General features: G+C 41.4%; 1 protein-coding gene across 1 annotated transcript in view; it reads right to left on the minus strand.

Annotated features, from left to right (window-relative positions):
• The window catches only part of Acss2 (acyl-CoA synthetase short chain family member 2), a 35675-nt gene extending 13908 nt beyond the window's left edge, over positions 1-21767 (minus strand). The window contains exons 1-2 of the mRNA XM_050150679.1: positions 21529-21767; positions 18523-18718 (exon numbers count right to left, since the gene is read on the minus strand). Of these exons, the coding sequence (XP_050006636.1) occupies positions 18523-18718; positions 21529-21706 (374 nt within the window). The 5' untranslated portion in view covers positions 21707-21767. The remainder of the gene's footprint in view (positions 1-18522; positions 18719-21528) is intronic.
• Positions 21768-24245: the final 2478 nt, after the last annotated feature.

A 24245-nucleotide genomic window follows, 5' to 3' on the forward strand; every position in this document is an offset into this window, starting at 1 on the left:
AAAAAAAAAAAAAAAAAAAAAAGGAGGATGAAGAAGAAAGAAGGGAGAAGAAATCCTGTTTCCAGCAGGCTTCTACAGGCACCAAGAGGACAGAAAGACCTTTTGTCCTGCTTTCCATCACTGTTTTTCCTATTCTTTACGTATTTACTTGCATGTGGGTGGGTGCACGTGCCGTGGCGCAGAGCTCAGAGTTGGTTCTCTCATCTTGTTGAAGCAGAGTCTTCGGTTTCTGCTGTGCCTTGTACTCTAGGCTAGCGGGCTCAGGAGCTTCCAGGCAGTTCTCCTGTCTCTGCCTCCTTATCTCACTGAAGGAATTCTGGGATTGCAGATGTCCACTACCACATCTGGCATCTTATGTGGGACCAGGGATTGAACCCAGGTCCTCAGGCTAGCACTGCTAACACTTTTAGCCACTTGGCTATCTCACTGGCTCTTTTCTTTTCCCTCCTCTCCTCCCTCCCTCTTCCCTTCATTTGTCTTTTGGGGAAAGGTCTGTCTAAGCAGACCACGCTGGCTTCAAGTGTCTAGTTCTTCTGTATGCCTCTGACTCCAAAGCAATGGGATTACAGCTTTAAACCTCCACACCTGGCTTACATGCTGTTTTTCCAATCTTTCTTTTTCTTAGATAAGATGATCATAGGATGGAATATTTTTTATCACTTTGATTTCACTGAACATGGTTGGTTTTTATAAACCTTTATTTTTTTTGATGGTTGAACAAAAATTGTTAATCCTTATGATACCAATGGAGGCAGAAATTTAAAACTGTACTTAGAATATTAGATATTTTTTAAGGGATAAGCTCCTTACAGTCTAGCCCAGCACGGGGTAGTAAGGTTTAGGAAAAGGTGCTCTACTCAGGGAACACACTTGTTAAGCAAAGTTGTCTATGTACGTGTATTCTTACAGATTCTAATTTTCTACACAAATGATGGCATTTTAGTTATTGTTTCTTTTTGAGACCGGGTATAGCTATGTAGTCCAGGCTCACTTCAATAACATAATCCTCCTGTCTGAGTTTCCTGAGGGCTCCTACTATAGGCATATACCACCATACCCAAGCAGTTGTGTAGTGGTGTGTGTGTGTGTGTGTGTGTGTGGTAACAGGGATGTAAACCAGAGCCTCAGGCATGCCGGGCAAGTGTTCTACCATTGAGGTACAGTTTTAGCCTTTAGTTACTATACACAAGCAATAAACTGAACAAATGTTACATGTGTAACTCAATCAGCTTGCTTTTTAAAAATTTAAACATATGCCTTGGCACCATTCTTTATCAAGAGTGGTTCCATTCTCTTTATCTACTATTTGTATGTTATAATTAATTTAAGAAGTAATAATTCAATGGCCATATTTATTCATATGTCATTTGCAAATATATCCATAGTATGAATTACTAGAAATGCAATTTTGGGGGCAAAGACATGTCCATTTTACATATTGATAACTATTAGGAGATAACCACTTTAGATAACAGTGTAGGGGAAAGCATGGGGAAGTGCTGTCAGTGAAGACAACAAGAAGAAATAGGTAACCATGGAAGTTCTTGGAAAGAATATTCTGGGCAGAAAAAGCATCACATGGGAAGGTACTGAGGCCTGTTCAAAGAGCAGAAAGGAACTCAATGTGGTTGGAATATAGTGAACAAGAGATCAGATGAGAACAAGAGCTGGGCATCAGTCAAATCTGATAGGCCCTTGTAGGAGTGGTAAGTTTAAATTTTATTCTGAGTGTATTCTCTCTGGCTTCCTGATCCACAAAGTTCATGTCTACCTCCACATTTAAAATTCCATTTTATATTCTTTGCTTGTTTGTTTGGAAGGGTGCATACTATGGCATATGTGTAGAGGACAATCGGGAGCAGCTGGTTCCACCCTTCACCACGGGGGTCCCAGGTCCTCAGGCTTGGTGGTGAACCATCTGCCCAGCCTCTTCCACACTTCCTACCATGCTCTCCTTTTCCAGATGCAATACTATATAATAGCCTCAACAAGCCGTCTGTGCTCCCTCCCCTTCTTTAAATCCAGAGTACTTACGAAGGAGGAAACTGACACCTAGGGAGAAATAGCCAGCCAAGGTCACACAATAAGAAGTGACAGAGCCAAGAATAGAGCCTCAGATCTTCTGATTCAAGTCAGGACTGTTTTCTCACAGTGGAAGGAACTGGATTGGCAAGGATCTCAGGCCTTTTCTTACTGAGAAAAGTCACACAGAAATTATCAGCTTCTTTCCAGCTTCTGGCTTGATGAGTCAGTTACTATCTTCTCCTTGGCTTTAACCCTCCTAGGGCTGAGAGAAGCCAAGCATAGCAAGCTTACTAAAACGGGACAGCACAAGGAGAGAGGAAGGTGGCAAATGTCCCTGAATGCCACAAGCAGAAAAACTGCCCACTGACAAATGCTACAGAAACTTCAAAACATCTCCAGCTGCAGCTGAATGCTAAAATGTGTGTCCGCATGCGTGCATCCCCAATGTGTACCCCGTATACACACTTATACAATGTGTATCTCTGTATATGCACTTGAATAAAGTCATATATACTAGTATAGGAACAGTCTACTCACAAAAGCTGAGCTACACACACAAACACAAATAAGCATAAATACATGTACCAAGAATTCAAACATGAGTCTGCCTGAAAGTGCATTTACATACCCACCTACATGCACAGCTTGCCTTTTAGAAACTTTTCATCAAATCATTCTGCTTTTATTTTTTATAAAACCTTCCATTATTTGAAATAATCTCATTTATTTTACCTGCTTGTTATTATTCATGTTCTTGACAGGAATGTAGGCCCCATTGTAGCAGAGACCTGGCTTGTCTCGTCCACTGCTGTATCTCCAGCACTGAAAACAAGCCTGGTGTGTGCATGATGAATGGGAACAGATGGGCACAGCTCACATATGCAGAGCTCTCCGGCTGTGCGCACAAGCTATACATTATTGATATAGGTGCATTACTCATTCCAGTATCTTCTTTCTTTGTCACAGACACCAGGCTGGGGACCCTGGCTGCTTAGAAGGGGGAAGGGGACAAAACTTGGCCTTTTCAAGATCCAAAGCCCACCAGGATCCTTGAACTTTTAACAGAACAATTAATTTGGTATAATTTTGAGATTCAAAGAGACTGTTGGCTATGAATGGGATCAAAGGGGGGTTTGCAGAAGAACAAGTACAGGGACTCAGAGTTCAGTCTTCTTTCTTCCACAGGGGGAATTGTAAGATCAAAAAGAGGGATGGGGCTTGAGGTGCAGCTCAGCGGCAGAGCATTTTTCAAGCACGTGCGAGGTTCAGGTTCAATTCTCAGCACAATGGGAAAAAACTGAGATGTCCAGGTGAGTGGAGTAGATCACATCATGTGCAGGTGAGTGAGTGTAGTAGATCACATGACTAACCTGAGCATGTGCAGGTGAGGGAGTGACATAGATCACATGACTAACCTGAGCATGTGCAGGTGAGTGAAGTAGATCACATGACTAAATGGAGCATGTGCAGGTGAGTGAAGTAGATCATGACTAAACTGAGCATGTGCAGGTGAGTGAGGTAGATCACATAACTAAAACTTGACAGATAGGAAATTGTTTTCCCTCCTCTTAGCTTTCTATATAAGAGCAACAATATATGTAAATGATATTTAGCCTCAATTTAGGGGCAACAATAGAGGAATCAATGAGAAAACACAATCCATGCTTTGGCTAAAGGAGGCATCCGGTACCTAAACTTAGCTCCTGTTAAATTTCATTCAATGGGGCTCAATGATGTCATTTTTTTAAAGTCTGGAATATATTTTTGTCAATTTTTTTTTAAAACTGATAGCTAATTTTCAAAAGTTTAGAACACCATAAGCAAAACAGAACTATTAATGAGAGATTTAACTGATAGATTACTGATGGACCTTTGCCATAAACCTTACTCCCTGCCTCACTTGGAGGCCACAGTTAGTGGGAGAACACAGGATATACAGCCCTTCTTCTGCAGAGAGTCTTTTGAAACTAGCCCTTTTGTATACTCTCCAACTTTACTCTAGTCCACTGTTAAAATATATTTAGGGACTGGGAAATGGCTCAGCGGTTAAGAGAACATACTGTTTTTGCAAAGGACCTGAGTTTGATTCCCAGCACCCATATCAAGTGGCTCACAACTGCCTGGAACTTCAACTCTAGGGAGCCAACACTTCTCTGACCTCTTTGGGCACATGCACAACTACACATACATACACATAAATAATAAAATTTTAAATATGTCTATGCATATATGTATATGTGTGTTTTCACAATTATTTCAATTGTCCCTGTCAAAATCACCACTAGGTAATTCAGGGTGTTATTCTTTTTGCATGGTTCTCATGCAGTTTTTAGTCAGAGTCCACGTACTTCCAATAATCTATTAATTCTTACATTACCTAGTTCCTTTTTGTACTCACATGTTCTTGTTCTGGCTTCCTCTCCTGTTCCCTCCTGCTCTATACACTTGACTGCCCTAGTGCTTGGCAAACATATCCCCAGAATCCTCATCCTCCACTTGTAACACTGTTCCTCAAGATGCCCACGTGGCTTGCTCTTTCTCTTCAAGGCACTGATGAAATGTTGGCTTGTTTTATTTATTTTTAGACTGAGCATCACTCTGTAGCCCAAGCTGGGGTGGAACCACTATGTAGCTTGGGCTGGCTTCAAACACACAGCAGTCCTCCTGCCTCAGCCTCCCAAGTGCTGGAATTACAGGAGACATTGCTTTTTCAGTGAGGCTATGCTTGACTATCCCATGGAAGAACACTCCTATCCTTCAAAATGAACATCCTCCATGAGATCATTCATAGTTTCTCTTTCTCTCATCTAACCCCCAAACTGAAGTCTTTCACCCTTCCAGTGCCTTTCACTTCATTTTCCTGTGATTCCCTGACACACACAACCTTGTACTGCATTTATATGGGTCTTATTTTTCCTATTGCGCCCAGAGGGCAAGGGTCATGTTCTTTCTCTGCCTCTTCCAAATAAGGTCAGCACAATAGGGTACTCAAGGTCATAGTCAAAGCATCAGAAGGCTGTTAAGTGATTAACAACAGAGAAGACTAGAGCTCCTTTCTTACTATCAGAAGAAAGGCATCAGATTGGAGATTTTAATTCCTTACAACTACAAGTAAAGCCTGAAATAGGGCCAAAGGACTGGGAGAAAGGTGAGTGGCAGGCCCAGGTACTTGCCCAGCATGCACGAAGATCCTCCAACCTCTTATGAGAGGTGTACTAGCCAGATGTTAATCTTGGGGGAAGAAGCCACTGAGGGATGCCCTAGCCACTTTGAGATAATTCTACCTCTGTTGCCTTCACCTAGTTACACCTGCTTTCATTTGTTGCCTGGATGACCATAATGGCCTCCACACAGACTCCCATTTTACTCTTGCCCCCTTTTATCCACACCATTCAGAATGCTCAATTAAAAACATAAATCAGACCACAGAGTCTCCTACCTAAAACTCATCAATCGATTCCATTACATAATGAAGAAAAACCAAACTCCTAAACCTTGCATCTTCCTCTACCTCATCTTGTGTCATTCTCCTTGTCTGCTTCCTAAGGCTCCAGACACACCAGCTTCTGATAAACAGAACACCCCATGTTCACTCACTATCTTCCTGTAGTTCTTTGGATTGTTCTAGCTTATGCTAGACCTCAGTTTAATGTCAGCTACCAGATGAGATTTCCTCTACTCACCCTAACAGCACCATCCCTTTTGTTTTTATCAGCACATTCTACCTATTTTCTCTGTGTTTTTCTTAAGCTGTACTTCTGTGACTTGCTTTTCAATTTGGCTGTTTTAGGGCCAGGGAGCTCAGTCAGTAAAGTGCTTACAGCACAAGCATGAGGATCTGTGCGGGGATCCCCAGCCCCCAATAATGCTGGGTGTAGCAGCCTGTGCCTGAAATACCGCGCTGGAGAGCCAAAGAGATGCAGATCTCTGTGCCTTGTAGGCTGGCTAGTTTTACTGGATTGGTGAGCTCCAGCTTCAATATGTGAGCCTGTCTCAAAAAATAAGATAGCAACAGAGAAAAAGACACCCAATGTCAATTTCTTGCCTCCATACCTACCTACACACACGTGAAACACACACACCAAAACTAATAATAAATCAATGAAAGAAAATTGGCTGTTTCCCCTAGCTCCTGAAGGCAGAGGCCAAGCTGGTCTTATTCAGGGCTAAATCCCCAGTGTCTTGCACAGAACCTTTTTCAATAGTAGGTACTTAACTTTTTTTTTTCTGGATGAACTAATAATTCTGAAAGATTATTATTTATGGGAATGAAGTGGGTTAGCACTATGTAACTATAAGTGGAGTAGTTAAGTCTCTTTGGAGAGCTGGGTATACAGAAAGTCTTTGTGTCAGAGGTATCCAAAGACAGGATGTGCTCCTTTGGGAACTTTCTAACTCTGGAGGTAACACATAGAATCTGAGATTTGCAGAGATACTAAAAATCAATTTCTGTCATGAGAACCAAGCAAAATCAGCCTTTCTCAAAGTATATTCAAATAATGCAGATTCTAAGACACCCTCCCTAAACACACACAAGAATAGGATTGTTGGGGCTGGAGAGATGGCTCAGTGGTTAAGAGCACTGACTGCTCTTCCAGAGGACCTGGGTTCAATTCCCAGCACCCACGTGGCAGCTCAAAACTGTCTGAAGATCTAGTTCCAGAGGATCTGACCTTCACACCAATGCACATAAAAAAGTTAAATAAACCATAAAAAATATTTTAAAAAAAGAATAGGATTTTTCAGTGAAACTATGTACCTATTTGTACTAGATGCTTCTTCAGAGAATGTGGCATTGGTATTTTTTTGTTAGAGTTTGGCAATTAAGACAGAATCTTGCTATGTAACTCACCTGGCCTCAAACTGCCGGTAATCCTGCAATGAATACTGGGATTACAAGGTGTGTGACACCACAGCAATCTTGGACTTCTCACTTTACAAATTCCCCCATATAATTTATATCCATGAAGATTATTAAAATTAACTTTATGGCCTTCCAAACTGTTTTTTTTTACTATATTTTATTTGAGTAGTATTGGTAATCAAACTCAGGACCTTGTACATGTTAGGCAAATGTTCTGAGTTAGGCAAAAGAACTGAGTTACATCTCCAAACTTTAGTCTTTGGCAACCAAGTTTCAAACTAACCCAAGCTGGCCTCAACCTCTGGGAATTACATACATAACATTCTGTGCCTGGCAGAATAGAAACACTTGAGCTGGCTGTGGTGGCGCACGCCTTTATTCCCAGTACTCAGGATGCAGGGGGATCTCTGAGTTTGAGGCCAGCCGGGTCTATAAAGTGAGTTCCAGTTCCAGGGCTGCTGTACAGAGAAACCCTGTCTTGAAAAACAGAAAAAGAATTCTTTGAAACTATAAAAATGGAGGAATAATGTGAAAGAGTTCTATGACCCGTAAAGTATTGCACAAATGTTAAGAACTCTGATGTAAGCACAGCCTCAGGTCATTTTCTCCTTCCACCAAGGGAGTAGAAAGTGGAAACAACATCATCTGACAAATTAGCACCTGATGTTCCCCGTAGGTTCTCCCGCTCTCCCTGCAGCAGAAGGCTGAAAGAGAGGCGGAGGGAGGCATACCTCCAAAACTGAATACAGAAATCACCAGAAAGGTTAAAGAATGGAGCCTTTTGACATCTATCGTTTTTACTTACCCTAAGTGATGGCCTTGGGGTTCCCAAGCAGATTACATTATTCTAAAGTACTGCTGTCCAACATAGTAGCCATTAGCCATAGAGAACTATATGTGATAGTTCTATATGGTGTGTGTGTGTGTGAGTGAAAAAGTTTTCTTTCATTTAATCTTACTTCAAATATAAAATAAGATGTGGTTAGCAGCTATCACATTAGACACCGCAGCATGATATTCTATAAATTGCTATTCAAAAAATTTTCTTCCTAAATAACATGGCCTTTTCCAAAAGGAAATGTTTCCAAAACCAGGGAGGAAAGGCATGGAAGAAAATCAGTATGTTAAAATCCTGAAAACTGTATGGTTGAAGAAACTCAAACTCAGAGAAATTTGCCTACTTCTGCCTCCTTGGCACCACTAATGCACAGCCAAGAAATTTTAAGAGACTAAAAATCGAGTTCCTCAATGTCTGTATGTCATCTTTCCTAACATTGATCTGTTAGGAAATCTGGAGAGGATTTTCTCTTCCCACTCTATTTCACCATTACCCTTTCTCCTGTGCTTTAAAAAATGCCAGTTTTCTATCCTACACATTATTATGAAGGTAGCTGAACCCTGTGCCTCACCTATCCTAGGTATATGCTTTCAACTGATCTATAACCTCAGTGCTGAAAGAATTTTCAGGGGCACTCTATTTATATATAACAACTATTTGAGAAGCTTATAAAAATAGATTCAGGGATTTTATTTCCTAGAGATTCTGATTAAATAGGTTAGCAAAACTAGGGAGATGGCTTAGCACTAAAGAGCACTATCTGCTCTTCCTGAGGACCCAGGTTCTGTTCCCAGCATTTACATGGCTGTTCACAACCATCTGTGAGTCCAGTTCCAGAGTATCTGAATCCTCTTCTGCCCTCCACAGCTACTGCACAGATGAGGTTCATGTATAAACAATTTGGGCTGAAAACCTATAATATATAATAAAAATAAATAATAGGCTGGGATGGAGTGTTAGACTTCTAACAAGATTTTCAAGTGCTTATATTTGCATGGAACAATGAAGATCCCCTGGTTCTGAATATGGAGTTACTAGACCTAGATTTACTGTTTATCCCTAATTTAGTATATGAATTTACACAAACTCAGACTCTATTTTTTTCCTCTGTGAAATAAAACATGGGAAAAGAGTTGAAAGAGGGGAAAGGCTGGTGGGCTGGTGTTAGACAGGATAATTGCTAGTGTATCTTAAGTTTGTTGATTCTTTTCAATCTCTAAATTCTCTAAATCAGTTTCAAAGAAAATATGTAGACACAGGAAGGATGGAAACAAGCAGAATTTGGAGTCAAGTCAACAAATGTGCTTGAGTTTCTACAGTGGATCTGTGGGCTCATTCATGGAAGATCCAAAGTATGAAACCTAACCAGAAATTGAATACATGCTTACAGGGGGTAGAGGGAAAACTTAGCTGATATAAAGATCAAAGAAAAGTAATGCCATACCTGCTCACATGTTAAGTGAGTCAACACAGGTGCATCTCTCTCCCCACATGGCCACAGTGTAAAGCCGCTTAAAAGGTCACCCTCAACCTGATCCTCACAGCTCCCTAGCAGCAGGTAGACAAGTATTACTATGCCCACTTTAAGGTTACACGTCCAGAGGAAGAGTCACACAGGGGATTAAATGTAAGCCTGTGAGTAGGGCCCAGGATTTGAATTCCAGACTATTTACCCCATTGCACCAAATGAACATGGAGAAATCACTCTCCTGAAGCACTGTGGGAAGTCAAGAACACACCCATATACTTTGAACTTGAACTGTGGCCAAAAACGCATTTAACATGATCTTTTCAACTGCTTCACAATTTCCTGAAAGACTACCAACCTCAAGCAAGGAAGACCTCATATGCCAACTTTAATAGTACTTGGTGGCTGGTGAAAGAGCTCAATGGGTAAGGGTGCTTGCTGCCACACCTGCCGACCTGAGTTCAATTCTTAGAACCCACATGGTGGGAAAAAAAGAACTGCCTTCGACAAATAGTCTTTTGGCCTTCACACACACACACACACACACACACACACACACACACACAACAAACTAATTAATTAGTTAATTAATGTAAAATAGAGACAGTCCTTGGCATCGTCAAGAATCACGGGAGACATGTAGAGTCGTTTGCTCCTGGAGACATGCCCTCCACATCCCCACTTGAAATAATTTTCTTTTTTTTATATTTGTTTCCTTTTTTCACATTCATCCTTTTTTTTAAGAAGATCACAACTGACAATCATGGAAGCCCCATGAGGACAAAGACCTGATTTCTCTTTCTTATCACCTAAATATGTACTGCAGCAACTGAAACTTACCTATGAATATCAAAAATTTTAAAACCTGGTGCTAGAGCAGTATTTAAAAATAGATGTTCACTAAATCTAGATACCTTATTTAAGAGTCTCTAACTTAATATTCACTGGTATGCAATAAATAGCAACCAATTTAGTGTGTAGGTTACATTTTGTTGGCTCTTAAGAGTGAAAAGATAAGTCTTAGAAAACCATGATAGTCAAGACTAAAGGACTACTCTAGACTAAAGAAAACTAAGAAGACATAGCAGCCATATATTATATTTTAATATTGTATGTTATATGTTAATTCTATTTAGCTCAGCCCTCTTGCTATAAAGGACAGTACTGGAACAATTTCCACAAAGTGGCAATGGAGTCCAAAGGTTAGATGGCAAGTAATAGATGAATATTGATTTCCTTGTTTCGGGAGTTGTATTAGTTATAGAGGAAAAAGTTCTTGTTTCTCTTACTCTCAAATTGTTTAGGGAAAGGTTATTTGTATCGTATTTGCAACTTTTCTATAAATTTGATATTTTTCTAATTGTCATAATGTTTATTTTTTTAACTCCAGTTAATCCTTGTGGCAGTTCTTTTGGTTTGGTTTGGTTGATGGTACTGGCGACTGAACCTAGGGCACACATAAAAGCACCCTACCACTGAGCTATAGTCCTAACCTTCTTACTTATTTTTTATTTTGAAATTACATCTCAATAAGCCTCCCAGATTGTACTGAAACTTAATTCTACAGCACAGCAGGCCTTGAACTCTCAATTCTACTGCCTACATCTCTTGAGTAGATTGCTGGCCTGTGCCACCAGACTTGGCTCCCTTAAAAACTTTTGAGACTGACAAGATTTGCTATCCCTTTTGAAAGGTAAGAAAACTAAACCTCAAAAAGGATGTCATTATTTGTTAAAGATCCCAAAACAACTAGGGCCTCTACCTACAAATCCTCAGGATGGACTTATCTTTTGTTGTTGTTGTTTTGTTTTTGAGACAGGGATTCTCTGTGCAGTTCTAGTTGTCCTGGAACTAGATCTTGTTGACCAGGCTGGCCTTGAACTCACAGAGATCTGCCTACCTCTGCCTGGGATTAAAGGCGTGCACCACTACCACCAGCTATACTAATGATCAAAAGAATGTTTTTTTTTTCTTTCAGAATATAAATTTGGCTTGTCATATCCATTCTTGAACCCTTCCATGACTTGCTAGCACTTGTCACAACTACAATTTGTGTGTTTGTATATGAAACAAAAAAGTCTTGGTCTTTTTCCCAGAACTTCTCCCTCTGAGACAGGGTTTCTCTGGAACTTTGGAACCTGTCCTAGAACTAGCTCTTGTAGACCATGCTGGCCTCGAACTCACAGAGATCCGGCTGCTTCTGCACCCATGAGTGCTGGGATTAAAGGTGTGTGCCACCACCACCCAGCATCCCTCAACTATCTTATCCATATAGAATAATGGAAATTCCATTTTTTCCTGTTGATAAGACAGATGGGAAAAAACTTAGGAGATGTGTCTTTTTGTTGTTTATTTTTATTGAAACATAGTTGCTCTATATAGCTTAGCCTCATAACCCTGTTCCAGCCTCCTGAGTGCTGGGATTATACATATGATACCATATTTAGCTCCTTGGAGATATTCTTTTTCTATGTATTTTTTACATTTACTTTTTTATTCATTGTGTATGTGTACACGTATGCATGCCACAGTATATGTATGGAAGTCAGAAGACAAGTTGTGGGTTCTGGGCATCAAACTCAGGTAATCAGACTTGGTGGCAAGCTCCACTACCTGCTGAGCCATATCGCAGGTTCCTCATGGAGATACTCTTTTACTTCATTCTCTTAGATACTATCTCAGGCCAATGTAAAGTCTATTGACTTTGCAGGGCGATGGTGGCGCACGCCTTTAATCCCAGCACTCGGGAGGCAGAGGCAGGCGGATCTCTGTGAGTTCGAGACCAGCCTGGTCTGCAGAGCTAGTTCCAGAACACAGGCTCCAAAGCCACAGAGAAACCCTGTCTCGAAAAAAAAAAAAGTCTATTGACTTTGCCTTCATAATAGATCAAACCTGACCATTTCCCTGACTTCAACCATTATCATTACTGTCAACTCTTTCCTGAACTATAAAAGTGCCATATGTATTGCCCTAAGCTTGTTCTTAAGTTAAGTTACTATGTAGACTATATTTTGCACATATTCCGTGGAAAATTATTTAATGAGTAAGCATATCTCAGTTAAGGAAAAGACACTACTTTATTAAGCTTTCACCTTAACATCTTTAGCTTTACAAACAGTAGTCGACACTTCCAAAAGCAGCCCTATACCCTCTAATAGACTACTGACTAGACAAATGACCAAGTGTCAGAAAAGCAAAGGCTGTGAAGGTAGAAGTATGGTGCCTGGAGGAAGGAATGTAAACTGTCTTCCTGTCTAGAATAAGTTACAATTACTGTAAGACCCTGGCCAAGTCTGAGCCACAAGTCCCTCATTTGTCAAATGCTACGAACCATACCCAGGTTAAAAAAAATAATGGAACAAATATATAAGTGCAACAAATGGGAGACATAGTTTATTATTATAAAAATGGAGAAATTTATAGCTAGGTGTGCTGGCACATACCTGTACTCTTGGCACTTAGATGGCTGAGACAGGAGGATTTCCCAGTCAGAGCTACACAAGACCCTATTTCTAAGGAAAAGAGACAAGAAAAGAATCAGTCTATCAGTCCGCCCGAGGTATCAGGGAACGCTGCAGAAGAATCAGTCTATCAGTCAGCCCTAGGAATCAGGGAAAGCTGTAGAAGCTGAGCTGTCAAGCAGAGCCGCCTGAGTAGCTAATATCATTGCGGACATGGAGTCAAAGCATGGCAGCCGTGTGATGTGTGAGGGAGACCACAGCTGGACTATGAGGGATCTTAGGGTTATTTAGGAAGCTGTATCATGTGAGGAACCAGAGAATGTGGACTCAGTATTACCTCACGCACAGAACAACAAGAACACTTTAGTAGATCAGCAAGTTCCCACACACACATCAGAATCCCTAGGAGCACGGGAAAGGAAACAGTGTAATGTGGGTCTGGGCTTCTAGCTGTACGCCTACAAAGATTCCCCAGTGGCTTCTTACAACAATCTGTGATAGAAACAGTCATGATTCCCATTCTGCAGATGGGAAAACTAAGACTTAAGGAGGTAAGAATTATTTATGTCTCTGTTGATGGGTCTCCTCCAGTAGCCAAACATTATTAGAAACACCTTGCAGAGTGACTCTGGTTTTAATTTGTTTACAGGATTGTTTCCAGGTTTGTCAGAAGGAACTACAAAACAGTTAACAAAAATATGAAAGTTCTAATAATTTCTTTAGCCTTCCATATAGCATATCCTACAGGGATGTTTCTTGAGTATGATAACTTAAGGAATGGATCTGGTCTGAACTCATTAATGTTTAGGGACAGTGTTAGAATGTGGGGAGCAGGGAGAATCCATGGACAGTAAAAGTGATCCTAAAGGAAAGCGCTCAAAGAAATTAGAGTTCAAAGACCCTAGATGTGGAATTTTGAAGTTGTAATCAGTATATCCATAATTTAAGGGGAAGTAAAAGAAATCCAGATAAAAACTAGGATGGCTAGATTAAGCATTAGCTCTTTTTAACGGGGCCTTCTCAAGCCAGCAAGTGTAGCTGAGGCTGGCCTCAAGCTCTTGATGCTCCGTCCACCGCTCAGATGTGAGGGTTTGTGCCACCTCGCCCAGCTCTAGATTAACGTTCTTAAATCTAGCTGCGGCCACATCATTTTTCTTTATAAGAATATTTTTGACATATCTCGAGAGTAGTGATCTCCCATTCCTGAACCTTATCTGCTATCAAAGAAGTGTTGCAGTCAGCAGGCTGCTAGAGCTTTAGAACCTCCCAGGGAGGCAAATTCCATGGACTCTGGATTCAAAATAGATGCAGATTTTGAGCACTTTTAACCACCTTCACACTGCCACTACTCCTAAGTTACCATGGCTCACCTAGATTCCAACCTTGTAACTGGTCTCACAGCTTCTACTTTTTATTCTCAATTTAAAATCGAGGTCCTAAGTGCAATCCAAGTCATTGCTCACGACTGTCTAGTGCATTCCCATTTCACCATGCACAAAAAGCCACACTCGACATCGACTTTCATTATTTTAAATGATCCAGCAGTCTGTGGGCCTCAGTGTTTCCCCATCCCTCATCTCACCTGTCACCAAACACACCAAGCATCAGCACCTGCTTGCTCTTCCATCTATCTGGAACGTTTCTCCCCTACTCACATTATCTGCATGGCATACTGCATCATTTCTTTCAAATCTCTGCCCAAATGATGTCACCATGCAAGGATCGTTCCTTTCCAGCCCCACTCTGCACTGTCATCCCTTTCCCAGTGATCTGCATTTTTATAGAACATCTGTCACTGCCTGGTACATTTATGTGTCTGCATGTTTGTGTGTATGTTCTGAGGACTGGACTCAAGTCCTTGTAAGGGAAGCCCTAACTGAGCTATCTCCTCAACTCCCACTTGTCTTATTTTGTTTGTTTACTGTCTGTCTCTTTACATTGCATAAAAAAAGAATTTTGTGTTTTGCTCAGAACAGTGCATGGTATACAGTAAGTCCTCAAGAAGTATTTGTTGAAGAAATAAATTGTTCCTTGCATAAACCTTTTAGTCTAAAGAGACTTGATGAGTTTTGCTTTGTTTCTGATCCAAATTATTTTTATTTTTTGCAATTTAAAAAATTAAAGTATAATTATATATTTATACTCCATCCAACCCCCTCCCAAATCCTCTCTTTACTCTCTCTCAAATTCATAGTCTTTTTTTTTTAAAAATTATTATTATTTTATATATGTGGATAAATATATAAATACAACCTGCTGAGTCTGTTTAGTATTGCTTTATGGATATAGTTTCAGAGCTGACCACTTGGTGAGACTTGGTGTTTTTACCATCCAAATACATAGTAATAGTGATTAATATCTAGTAAGCTCTTTCACCATGCCAGTATATTGGACACGAGTTTGTTATCCTATTAATCTTATTCAGTTGGCAACTCCATAATATAAAAGCTATTTTAAGGATATTTTATTTCTGCTCTGGGTATTTGGAACTAGGTTCTCATGCAACCCAGGCTGTCTTCAAACCCTCTATGTAGCCATGTCTGGCCTTGAACTCCTGATCTTTTTGCCTCTACCTCCTGAGTTGCTGCTGTTTAATTTTTTGTTTGCTTTTTGGTGACAGCAATTTTAAATAACTATTTGGTCTCCCCAAATAGAATGAAAACCCTATAGTATTAGATTTAACAAACTTATCTGTCTTTTAAATTTCAATTTGAAAATAAATTAATTTAACTAACATGGCCAATTTCTCTTTTCATCTGTCACAGCCTAGTTTTAGACTCCTTGAATGAGGCAGTATCTTATTAAAGGAAAGAATAGTTGACTAGGAGTAAAATTATCTGGAGATTAGTATCTGTTTTATCTTCAAATTGGTATATAACCCTGAGGGAAATCACTTTCCCTTTCTAGCTGATCTTAGATCTGCTAATCTATAGAGAAAGTTGACCTTTGTGGACTCTAACAGTCACATACAATTCTAAAAATAATATCATTCCATAAAAATTTATTATGTGCCAAGCTGAAGTAAAAGGCCAAATTCTTCCTTGTGGCAGTTTTATTTTAGCTAACTATAGCATGCTCTTAGCTGCAACATGCTCTTGAGAGGGCTATTTTCCTTGTGTGTGTGTATATATATATATATATATCCCAAGACAAGAAGGGAACTGCAAATGTGGTATGCTAATAGTACTGCATTCATTAAATGACACTATTTGAGCTGAGAAGAAAGCGATACAAAAAGAAAGCTTGCCAGATATAACGACTCATGCCTGTAATCTCAGTATCCAGGCTGAGGCAGGAGGATTGCCATGAGTTTGAGACCAAACTGGGTCACATAATGAATTCCACAGTAGCCTGGGCTACATAGTAAAGACCCTTTTGCAATACATATATATATCACAAGCCCGGGCTCAAATACTAGCACTACCAAAAAAAAAAACCACTAAAAATTTTGTTGTTTAAAGCATCAATAAAAAAAAATAAAATAAAGGTGGACCCTAACATAGAAAACTTGGGGGAGAGAAAGAAGGTTCTAGAATATACATGTAAGAAATTTTGGGACATTCTGAGTACATTACTAAAGCAAATAGTACAAGGAAAAGATGGGAGGCCACTGATGACTCCAGAGAAAACAAAAAAATCTGTACAGGAAATGAAAAGCTGGGACATAGCTCCATCGGTGGAACACTTTTCCTGACGCATACAAGTCCTCAGCGTAAACTGGGCATGGTAGTACAGGTCTACGATCCAGTCGGTAGAGGGAGGTAGAGGCAGAGGATCAGAATTTCATGGCCATCCTCAGCTACATAGTTACTGAGGCTAGCCTGAGATATGTGAGATCCTAGAGAAAAAGCCATGTTAATACATTTACTATACTACTCTTATAAAGACTGTGGTTTGAATTTAATTATTCAAAAATTATCTTTAGTGAAAGGGAGAAGTTAGAAGAGTGTTTGAGATTTAAATTCTCATCTATGATAAAAGGAAGCCAATCTCTCCTTTTAAAGCAACTAGAATGGGGGCTGGAGAGATGGCTCAGAGGTTAAGAGCATTGACTGCTCTTCCAGAAGTCCTGAGTTCAATTCCCAGCAACCACATGGTGGCTCCTAGCCATCTGTAATGAGATCTGGTACCCTCTTCTGGCCTGCAAGCATACATACAAACAGAACACTGTACACATAATAAATAAATCAAAAGAAAGGAAGGAAGGAAGGAAGGAAGGAAGGAAGGAAGGAAGGAAGGAAGGAAGGAAGATCTGTTCCTGGAAAGCTGACCTCTAAAAAAAGACTAGAATGGGGCAGGGCGTGTAGCTCAGTGGTAGAGCAGTTGCTTAGCATGTGCAATGTGCAAAAGTTTAATCCCCAATACCACAAAAAGCAGCAGCAGAGGAAGAAAAGAAAGAGAAGGAAGAGAAAGCAGTGTAAAAATATTTATAAATATGGGCTCAACAAGGGAAGCAGCTCTATATCTAGCATATTTGCACTTTATCTTATTATAACAAGTGCAGTCCATTCATAGTTGACTATAAGCATAAAAGAATTGAAAATTAATTGTCCAGTTTATATCACCTTATTTAATAACACCTAATACAAGGCTGAATATCCAATTTTTTTTTTACAATTTTTTATTATTAAGTGTGAGAGAGAGAGACAGACAGAGACAGAGAGAGATAGAGACAGAGGCAGAGAAAGACAGAGAGTGCAGGTGCCTGTGGCATCTACAAGAGGGCATCAGATTCCCTGGAGCCGGAATTATAGGTGGTTTAAACTGCCCAGTGTGGGTTCTGGGAAATAAACTTGGGTCTTCTACAAGAGCAGTATGCCATCTCTCTCCAGTACCCAGTATCTTTAAAAATTCTTATTGAACAAGTGATCATGTAAAAGCCAAATAATACTGTCTTACCACAAAGTTATAGAATTTTGCATTGGAAGTAACTTTGTAGATTACACAATGCAGTGCTTCCCAAATTGGTGTTCCATTGAACACTGCTTCTTAGAAAGAGTATTAACATACACTGGGGCTCCAACACAAACAAGTTTGAGGGGGTAGTTGTGTGAAGGTAGATCTGGGAGGAAACAGGGAGGATGGAGTTGAATATTATTGTAAGAAAGGATCAACAAATTAACAAAACATTTAATTTAAAAATAAATCTAGTCAGGTTCCCGGGTGGTAGTGGCACACACCTTTAATTCCTTCACTCAGGAGGCAGAGGCAGGTAGATCTCTGAATTCGAGGCCAGCCTGGTCTCCACTCTCCTCACCTCCAACCATAAACCAAGAACAGGAGGGCCACTTGATTTTATGGTGACTCTGTTACTAGAGGGTGTGTGATCTAAAGAAACTAATTTTCTTGATGCATTATTCCTTACTGAAATATCAAATCACTGATTTTTGCTTACTTTTCTTGGGTGATGTAAGGATCAAGTAAGTTGATAGAATTTACAGTACTTCATGACAGTCCAGTGTGGATGGCAAACAACTGTAATTCCATCGGCTAACAGGCTGAGGCAGGAGGGTTGTTACAAGTTCAAAACCAGTTTTCACTACATAGCAAATACCAGACCAACCAGAATTTCTCAGTTGGACTCTGTCTTAAAAAAATTTGGAGGTAGGAGTTGGGGGTAGCAAGATAGATCAACATGTAAAGGGCATTTGTCCCCAAAGCCTGATGATCTGAGTTCAATCCCTAGGACCCACAGTGTGGATGAGAGAACCAACTCCTGAAGTTGTCCTCCGACCTTAACATGCCACCCACATTGATTAACTAATTAATTTAAAAAATTTCAATTTAAAAATAAAGTGTGCTGTGAATTATGAAACACTATATAAGCATGAGATTTTTATCTGTCACAGACTATAAATATTTTTACCAGTAAAAAGCAACTTTATCGCCAAGTTTTTTCTCGTGGACATTTCGATCCAGCACATTGTAGCAGATGTTGGTAGTTGCTCCTTTCATCCACTCGGTGAATATTTTCCCTTTGGTCACATCGAAGTTGTACTGGAGGAATGGGCCAGGGCATGGGGTTTTCCAATAAAATTCCTTGGCAATGTTTCCCCAAAACTCTGCAACAAAAAGAGATGCCCACATATCACTAGGTATCTCAACCACATTTACCATCAGATGGGCTACTAGCATGTGCACAGGACCAAACGACAATCATCCTGTCCCAGGACTCAGTATCTGCCTTATCTAATTGCCTGCTATTCTCCTGCCTACAGTTTATTCCTGAATCTCAATTCAGATTGTTCCTTCTATACCCAAAGCTGTCTATATGAGTGTAGTAGCACACATTATTATGATCCAGGCACTTGGGTGGAGGCAGAATTATCAGGAATTCAAGACTAGCCTTAACACAGAGAATTTAAACCCAGCCTTATCTCCACTACACACACACACACACACACACACACACACACACACACACACACAACTTGAAAGTATCATATCCGTGCAGTATGTAGCATAATGACCAGTACCCAGGAGGCAATCAATAATTAAGAAATTCTTTGCCCATCTAGTCTTCCACGATCATCTCTTAGTTTGTTCTTTCTCACTTAGCAATTATTTATTGCTATTTGCACAAGTGCTCCTGTGTGCCAGGTGTTACTTGAAGCTATTTATATGTATTATTATTTAGTCCTTACTACATCCCTAAGAGGTATGCATTATTTTGTTTCTTCTTATAGATTTGAAAATCAAGGCTTGGAGACATTAAATAGTTTGCCAAGACTTCCACAGGTTACTAAATCAAGATTTGGATTTCCTTGAGAAGACATGTTTGCTAACTTTCCAAAGACAGGCATATACTTTACTCCTGCGCCAAGAGAAAGTGACTATTTTGGTATGAGAGAAAACCAAGGGTTTATGTTTTGAGAAACTATTTCAGACCGAAAATAAAGAAACTTATCAGCAATAATTTGGTATATTGGAACAAGACAATAAAATCGAAAGCTAAACCACATGTTATACCACCCTTCAGTCTATTAAGGAAATAAAAATAAAATCAACTCAAGGTGCTATAGTATACCTATAAAACTAGCAAAGATTTTTTTATTTAATTCTATGCTTTCACTACATGAGATCTGTCTAGAGAATCCGATACTTTTATACAGTAACAACACTATAAGAATTGTCTGGAAAAGTTTCATATCATGTGGGTTTACACCCCAACAGTCATAAACTTGGTTTATGACCTTGTGTAAGGGAATTTGTTTCTCTAGGTTCCTATTTCTTCCTCTGTAAAATGTGAGTCGTTCTTAGGCCAAATCAAACTGAAAAACTACTTAGTAAACAATAGGAGTTCTATAAATTCATAAGGTATAAAAGAGATATCAGAGAAAACGATGATACAAGAGGTTTATAGTTTGGGGCCGTGCCACTGACAACTACCCCAACTGAAAACAGAAAATTAAGGCAAAAGAGAAAGAAAGAAAAAGATAATGGAGAAGAAAGCAGGCTCGGGAAAGCTGGGAAACATCACTCTCAGTCTCGTTCGGTTCAGTGTAAATCTTCAGGGTGTGTGAAAAACAAATGGTCTATAGTGCTATGAAATTTGGAGCCTGAATATAAGTGAAATACAAGGTATGAGGCTAGGTACATAGACTAGGAATTACTAAGGTAGTACTTGGCTTACCCCAGGTAAACAGATGTAACTCATGATGGAAGAAAATACAGAAAGAGAAGGGAAAAGACACGCAAGGACTCAAAGTTGGACACTACTTGTAGCAATGAACAACTTCACACTTGATTTAATACGATTTTGCATTGCTTAGTATCTGCCTCCTCCACATTGTTGTTGTCAAACAAATCATGACTTATTTAATGGCGGCTGGGCATCAAACGTTCGATAATGGATCCCTTATTACCCACTTTAGTTCTCATAATCTATGAAGCTAGTATTATCCCTATCTTGGAGATAAGGAAATTTAAGATAGGTTTTTAAATCTGCCTAAGACTGCAAGAATGGCTTTTTATGCACTTTCCTGAGTGTGATTTGTTTTTCATGCTGCCCCTCAACCGGCAAGTGGTAGTGGGGGCTTTAAAGTTGTCTTTTTTTGGCAGGGTCTCACTATGTAGCCCTGGTTGTTCTGGAACTACCTATACACACAGGCTAGCCTTGAATTTACGAAGACCTGTCTCTTCCTCTTCAGTTCTTGAGATTAAAGGTGTGTGCCACCAGGCCTGATCAGGACGTGTTTTCGCCCCCTGGCCTGACACGTTTTTAAAGTCACAGAATTATCTCTTAGAATCGGTGTTAGTACAACTTAGGTCCAAACTTATTTCTTAAAAGAAAAAAAAAAACACGACATATTTACAGCTTTTTCAATCGTATTTTGGGATTGCTACTATGTTAAATAGATATAGGACCCCAAGAAGAGAGCCAGACTTGGCACTGCCGCTGAGCAAAATGAGATGAGCGCGCTAAAAATCTGAGGGAGGCAACTGTTGAATTGGAGGCAAAGGTTCTCTCTCTTCTGGGCTCTCCTTCCTTCAAGGCGCACGCACCCTTGCTCCTTGGAGTCCTTCTTTTACCTCAGGGACTCTCAAATGGAACTTTCTCCTGACGGAAACCCCTTAGTCTCCCCAAAGGGTCCTTTCCTCACCGAACCCCGCTTCTCCTCGCAGAACCCGCATCTCCTTGTGAAAACACCCTTCTCACAAAACTGCCAGAGAGTCCCCCAACTTCTAGGAACCCTCACTTCCCAGACCCTCTTCTTCTTCTCCTGGAACACCATCTCTTCGAATCCCTTTTCCATCTCTCTCTCTCAGTAAGCCTCCGTCTGCTCCGTACGGGAGCGCGGGGTAAGTGCCCCTCGGAGCCCCGCTGCTCTGCTCACTGAAGCCCCCAAGAGTCGCCCGGGCCCAACCTCACCCCGCGGCTCCTCCACGGAACGCCGGTGCAGCTCGCGGTAGCGCTGCAGAGAGGAGACGTGCGCCGAACGTCTGACCTCCGGCGGCGGGGACCAACCCCGCACCCGGCCTTCAGCGCCGGTCTCCTCCCGAGCCCGGATCCCGCTACCGCTCTTGCGCCGCTCCTCGGGCAGCCCCATCGCGCCAAGCTCGGCGCACCTTGGCCACCGTTGCGGTCGCTGCGGGTGCCGGGGCGGGGAAAAACAGGTCGACCCTGGAGGCGGGGCCTCGGGCGGGGGCGGAGCCTGAGGCTGGAGGCCGCTCTTTAAGCATCCAATAGTGGGTAGGGCCGTGCGTGAAAAGGGGCGGGGTCAACAGAAACCGCTCGGGAAAAGTCGGGGTAGAGGCGGAGCTGACTTGCCGGAAGGGGTGTGACCATAGGGTGAAAGTCGAAGGAATGGTCTGGGAATGACAGGAGAGGGGTGGAGCTTTAGAATGACAGAGGAGGGGCGGGGCCAGAAGTGACAGGCGAGGAGGCGGGTCGTGGAGTGATGGGGTGTAGCCCGGCTGGAAGTGACAGGAGAGGAGGCAGGGCTGTGGAGTGACCAACATAGGGTCTTGGAGTGACAGGTGGGGGTTGGGTTAGGACACCGCGCAGCTTGAGACGGAAACGGCTGGCTAATGAGAGGCGTTGGGTCATCCGTTGTGCACTCAACCGTGGTCTGATTGCACAATTCTGTCACTCCACCGAGTTGGATAACCAGGTGGAGCACAGTTCCTTCTGGGTAACACTCTTCCAAGTCTGCTGCCGAGCAACACCTCTATTCCGTTCTCATGGAAAAATTCCTCCACGATCGTGAGGGCATAGTTCCCGGATATGGCCCTTCCTGCCAACTTGGGTCATTCTGATTCTCTCCCGCCTCTGAGGACATGTTGTCATTTTTTTTTGTCTCCATAAATCCTCCACCCTGATCTAAAGCACAAGACTCTAAAGAAGACAAGGAGGATCCTTCAGATCTTTGCCAAAAAGTACAAGTTGTCTTTGCACAAAAGGTAAATTCAGGAAAGGAAAGGAGCCACGCATGTTTTTGCACGTATGAGGCAGAGGCAGGAGGGATCTCTGAGTTGGAGGTCAGCCTGATCTACAGAGTTCCAGGGCAGCCAGGGCTACACAGAGAAACCCTGTAGAAAAACCACAAAACGAAAGAAAGGAAGGAAGGAAGGAAGGAAGGAAGGAAGGAAGGAAGGAAGGAAAAAAGAAAGAGTGGGGGAAGGAGAAAGAGAGGGAGGGAGGAACAAAGAAAGAGTGGGGGAAGGAGAAAGAGAGGGAGGGAGGAACAAAGAAAGAAAGAGAGAAAGAAAGCAAGAAAAGGAGGAAGGGAGGAAGAAGGGAAAAGAAAACTGGGGAAGGGAATTTCACAAAGCAAACAGAAGCTAGATCTTGAAAACGCCAAATGCAAAATAAAATAATAAAAATATAAAGAGGAATCATTTGCATTCTTTAAGTCACCTAAGTATACTCTCATCTGCCACAAATTGAGTTTACTTATCTCTGGCTTCCCTCTATCCTCTTAACCCAGTAGGACACCCTCTATCTCCTACCTAAAGTTATCACCAAGAAGGGGCCACCTCATCTAACAGTTCACACAGACTTGCTGTCAAGATCAGGATCTTTAAATATCTCACTACACCAGTGAATCTGAGGCAGCTCCTGCCTTTTGATCCATATTTGGAGCTTGTGACCCACCTACCCACCTGCTACCTCGATCTTTGTCCAACTGATCATAAGTGTAACACACCCTAAGTCAGAAAAAGATCTCCTCATGCTCAGTTATGATCGAGCGTCTACCCGATCCTGAGGGGAGAATCTTGGGGCCCACTAAGTTCATACAGACCTTGTAGAATAGACATAGATCTCAAAGAGGAAGCAGATAGCTTCATCAAAAAGACATCAGCTCCTCTGAATAGATACATACTTAATTGAAATTGCACAAACTGTGTTAGGAGGCATAGTTTTTTTTCTGGCGGTCTCAAATCCCATGGAAGAGATCTGCCCCTGATTACAGGACATGGATGGCATTAATGTGATTGGAAACACAGATTTCCCTCTAGGAGACACAGACTTCACTAACCTTGATGAGAGGGCTCATTCCTCACTGAAGGAGCAGACAACACTTAGTGGGGACAAACTCACTCATGGGAGTAGATCACGGAAACTATGCTCCCTACAGATCTCACTAATAAGATAAGAACCTCCCCGTAGGGAAGATGGCACATATAATTTTGCCTATAAGCCTGAAGAGCATCATCATCATCTCTTACTCTCACCTCCAGGGCTCAGCTCTAACCTGCACTCCTTCCTAAGCCTTTCTCCTGCAGCCGTTCGCTATCTACTGCTGCCTCCTGCTGTCTACAAGTGGCACTGCGGCTCCTGGTGTCCGTAGTAAATACTATAACAGTTCAAGTCACATTGAGCCTGGAGCTAGGGATTGGGAAAGAAAGGATTATTGTGTATCCACGGCTTCACGAGCCCTATCTCTCTGCCTGTGGGCTGAACAGCAGACGTTTGGACTCGTAGCGTTCATTCTTGAAGCTAGGGTAGCCGTTGCAAGATGGGCTTGGCAGGCACCTTGAGTGCAGGTATGTGTTCTCATTCTTAACATTCCCTTTCTTTTTTCTTTCTTCTCTTCCCTTTCTTTTTTTCCTCCTGATGCTGGAGGTCAAACCTTCACACGGGCG

Source organism: Alexandromys fortis, unplaced genomic scaffold, assembly GCF_014885135.2.
Source record: "Alexandromys fortis isolate MF-2015 unplaced genomic scaffold, M_Fortis_MF-2015_v1.1 scaffold_27, whole genome shotgun sequence".
NCBI classification, from domain to species: Eukaryota; Metazoa; Chordata; class Mammalia; order Rodentia; family Cricetidae; genus Alexandromys; species Alexandromys fortis.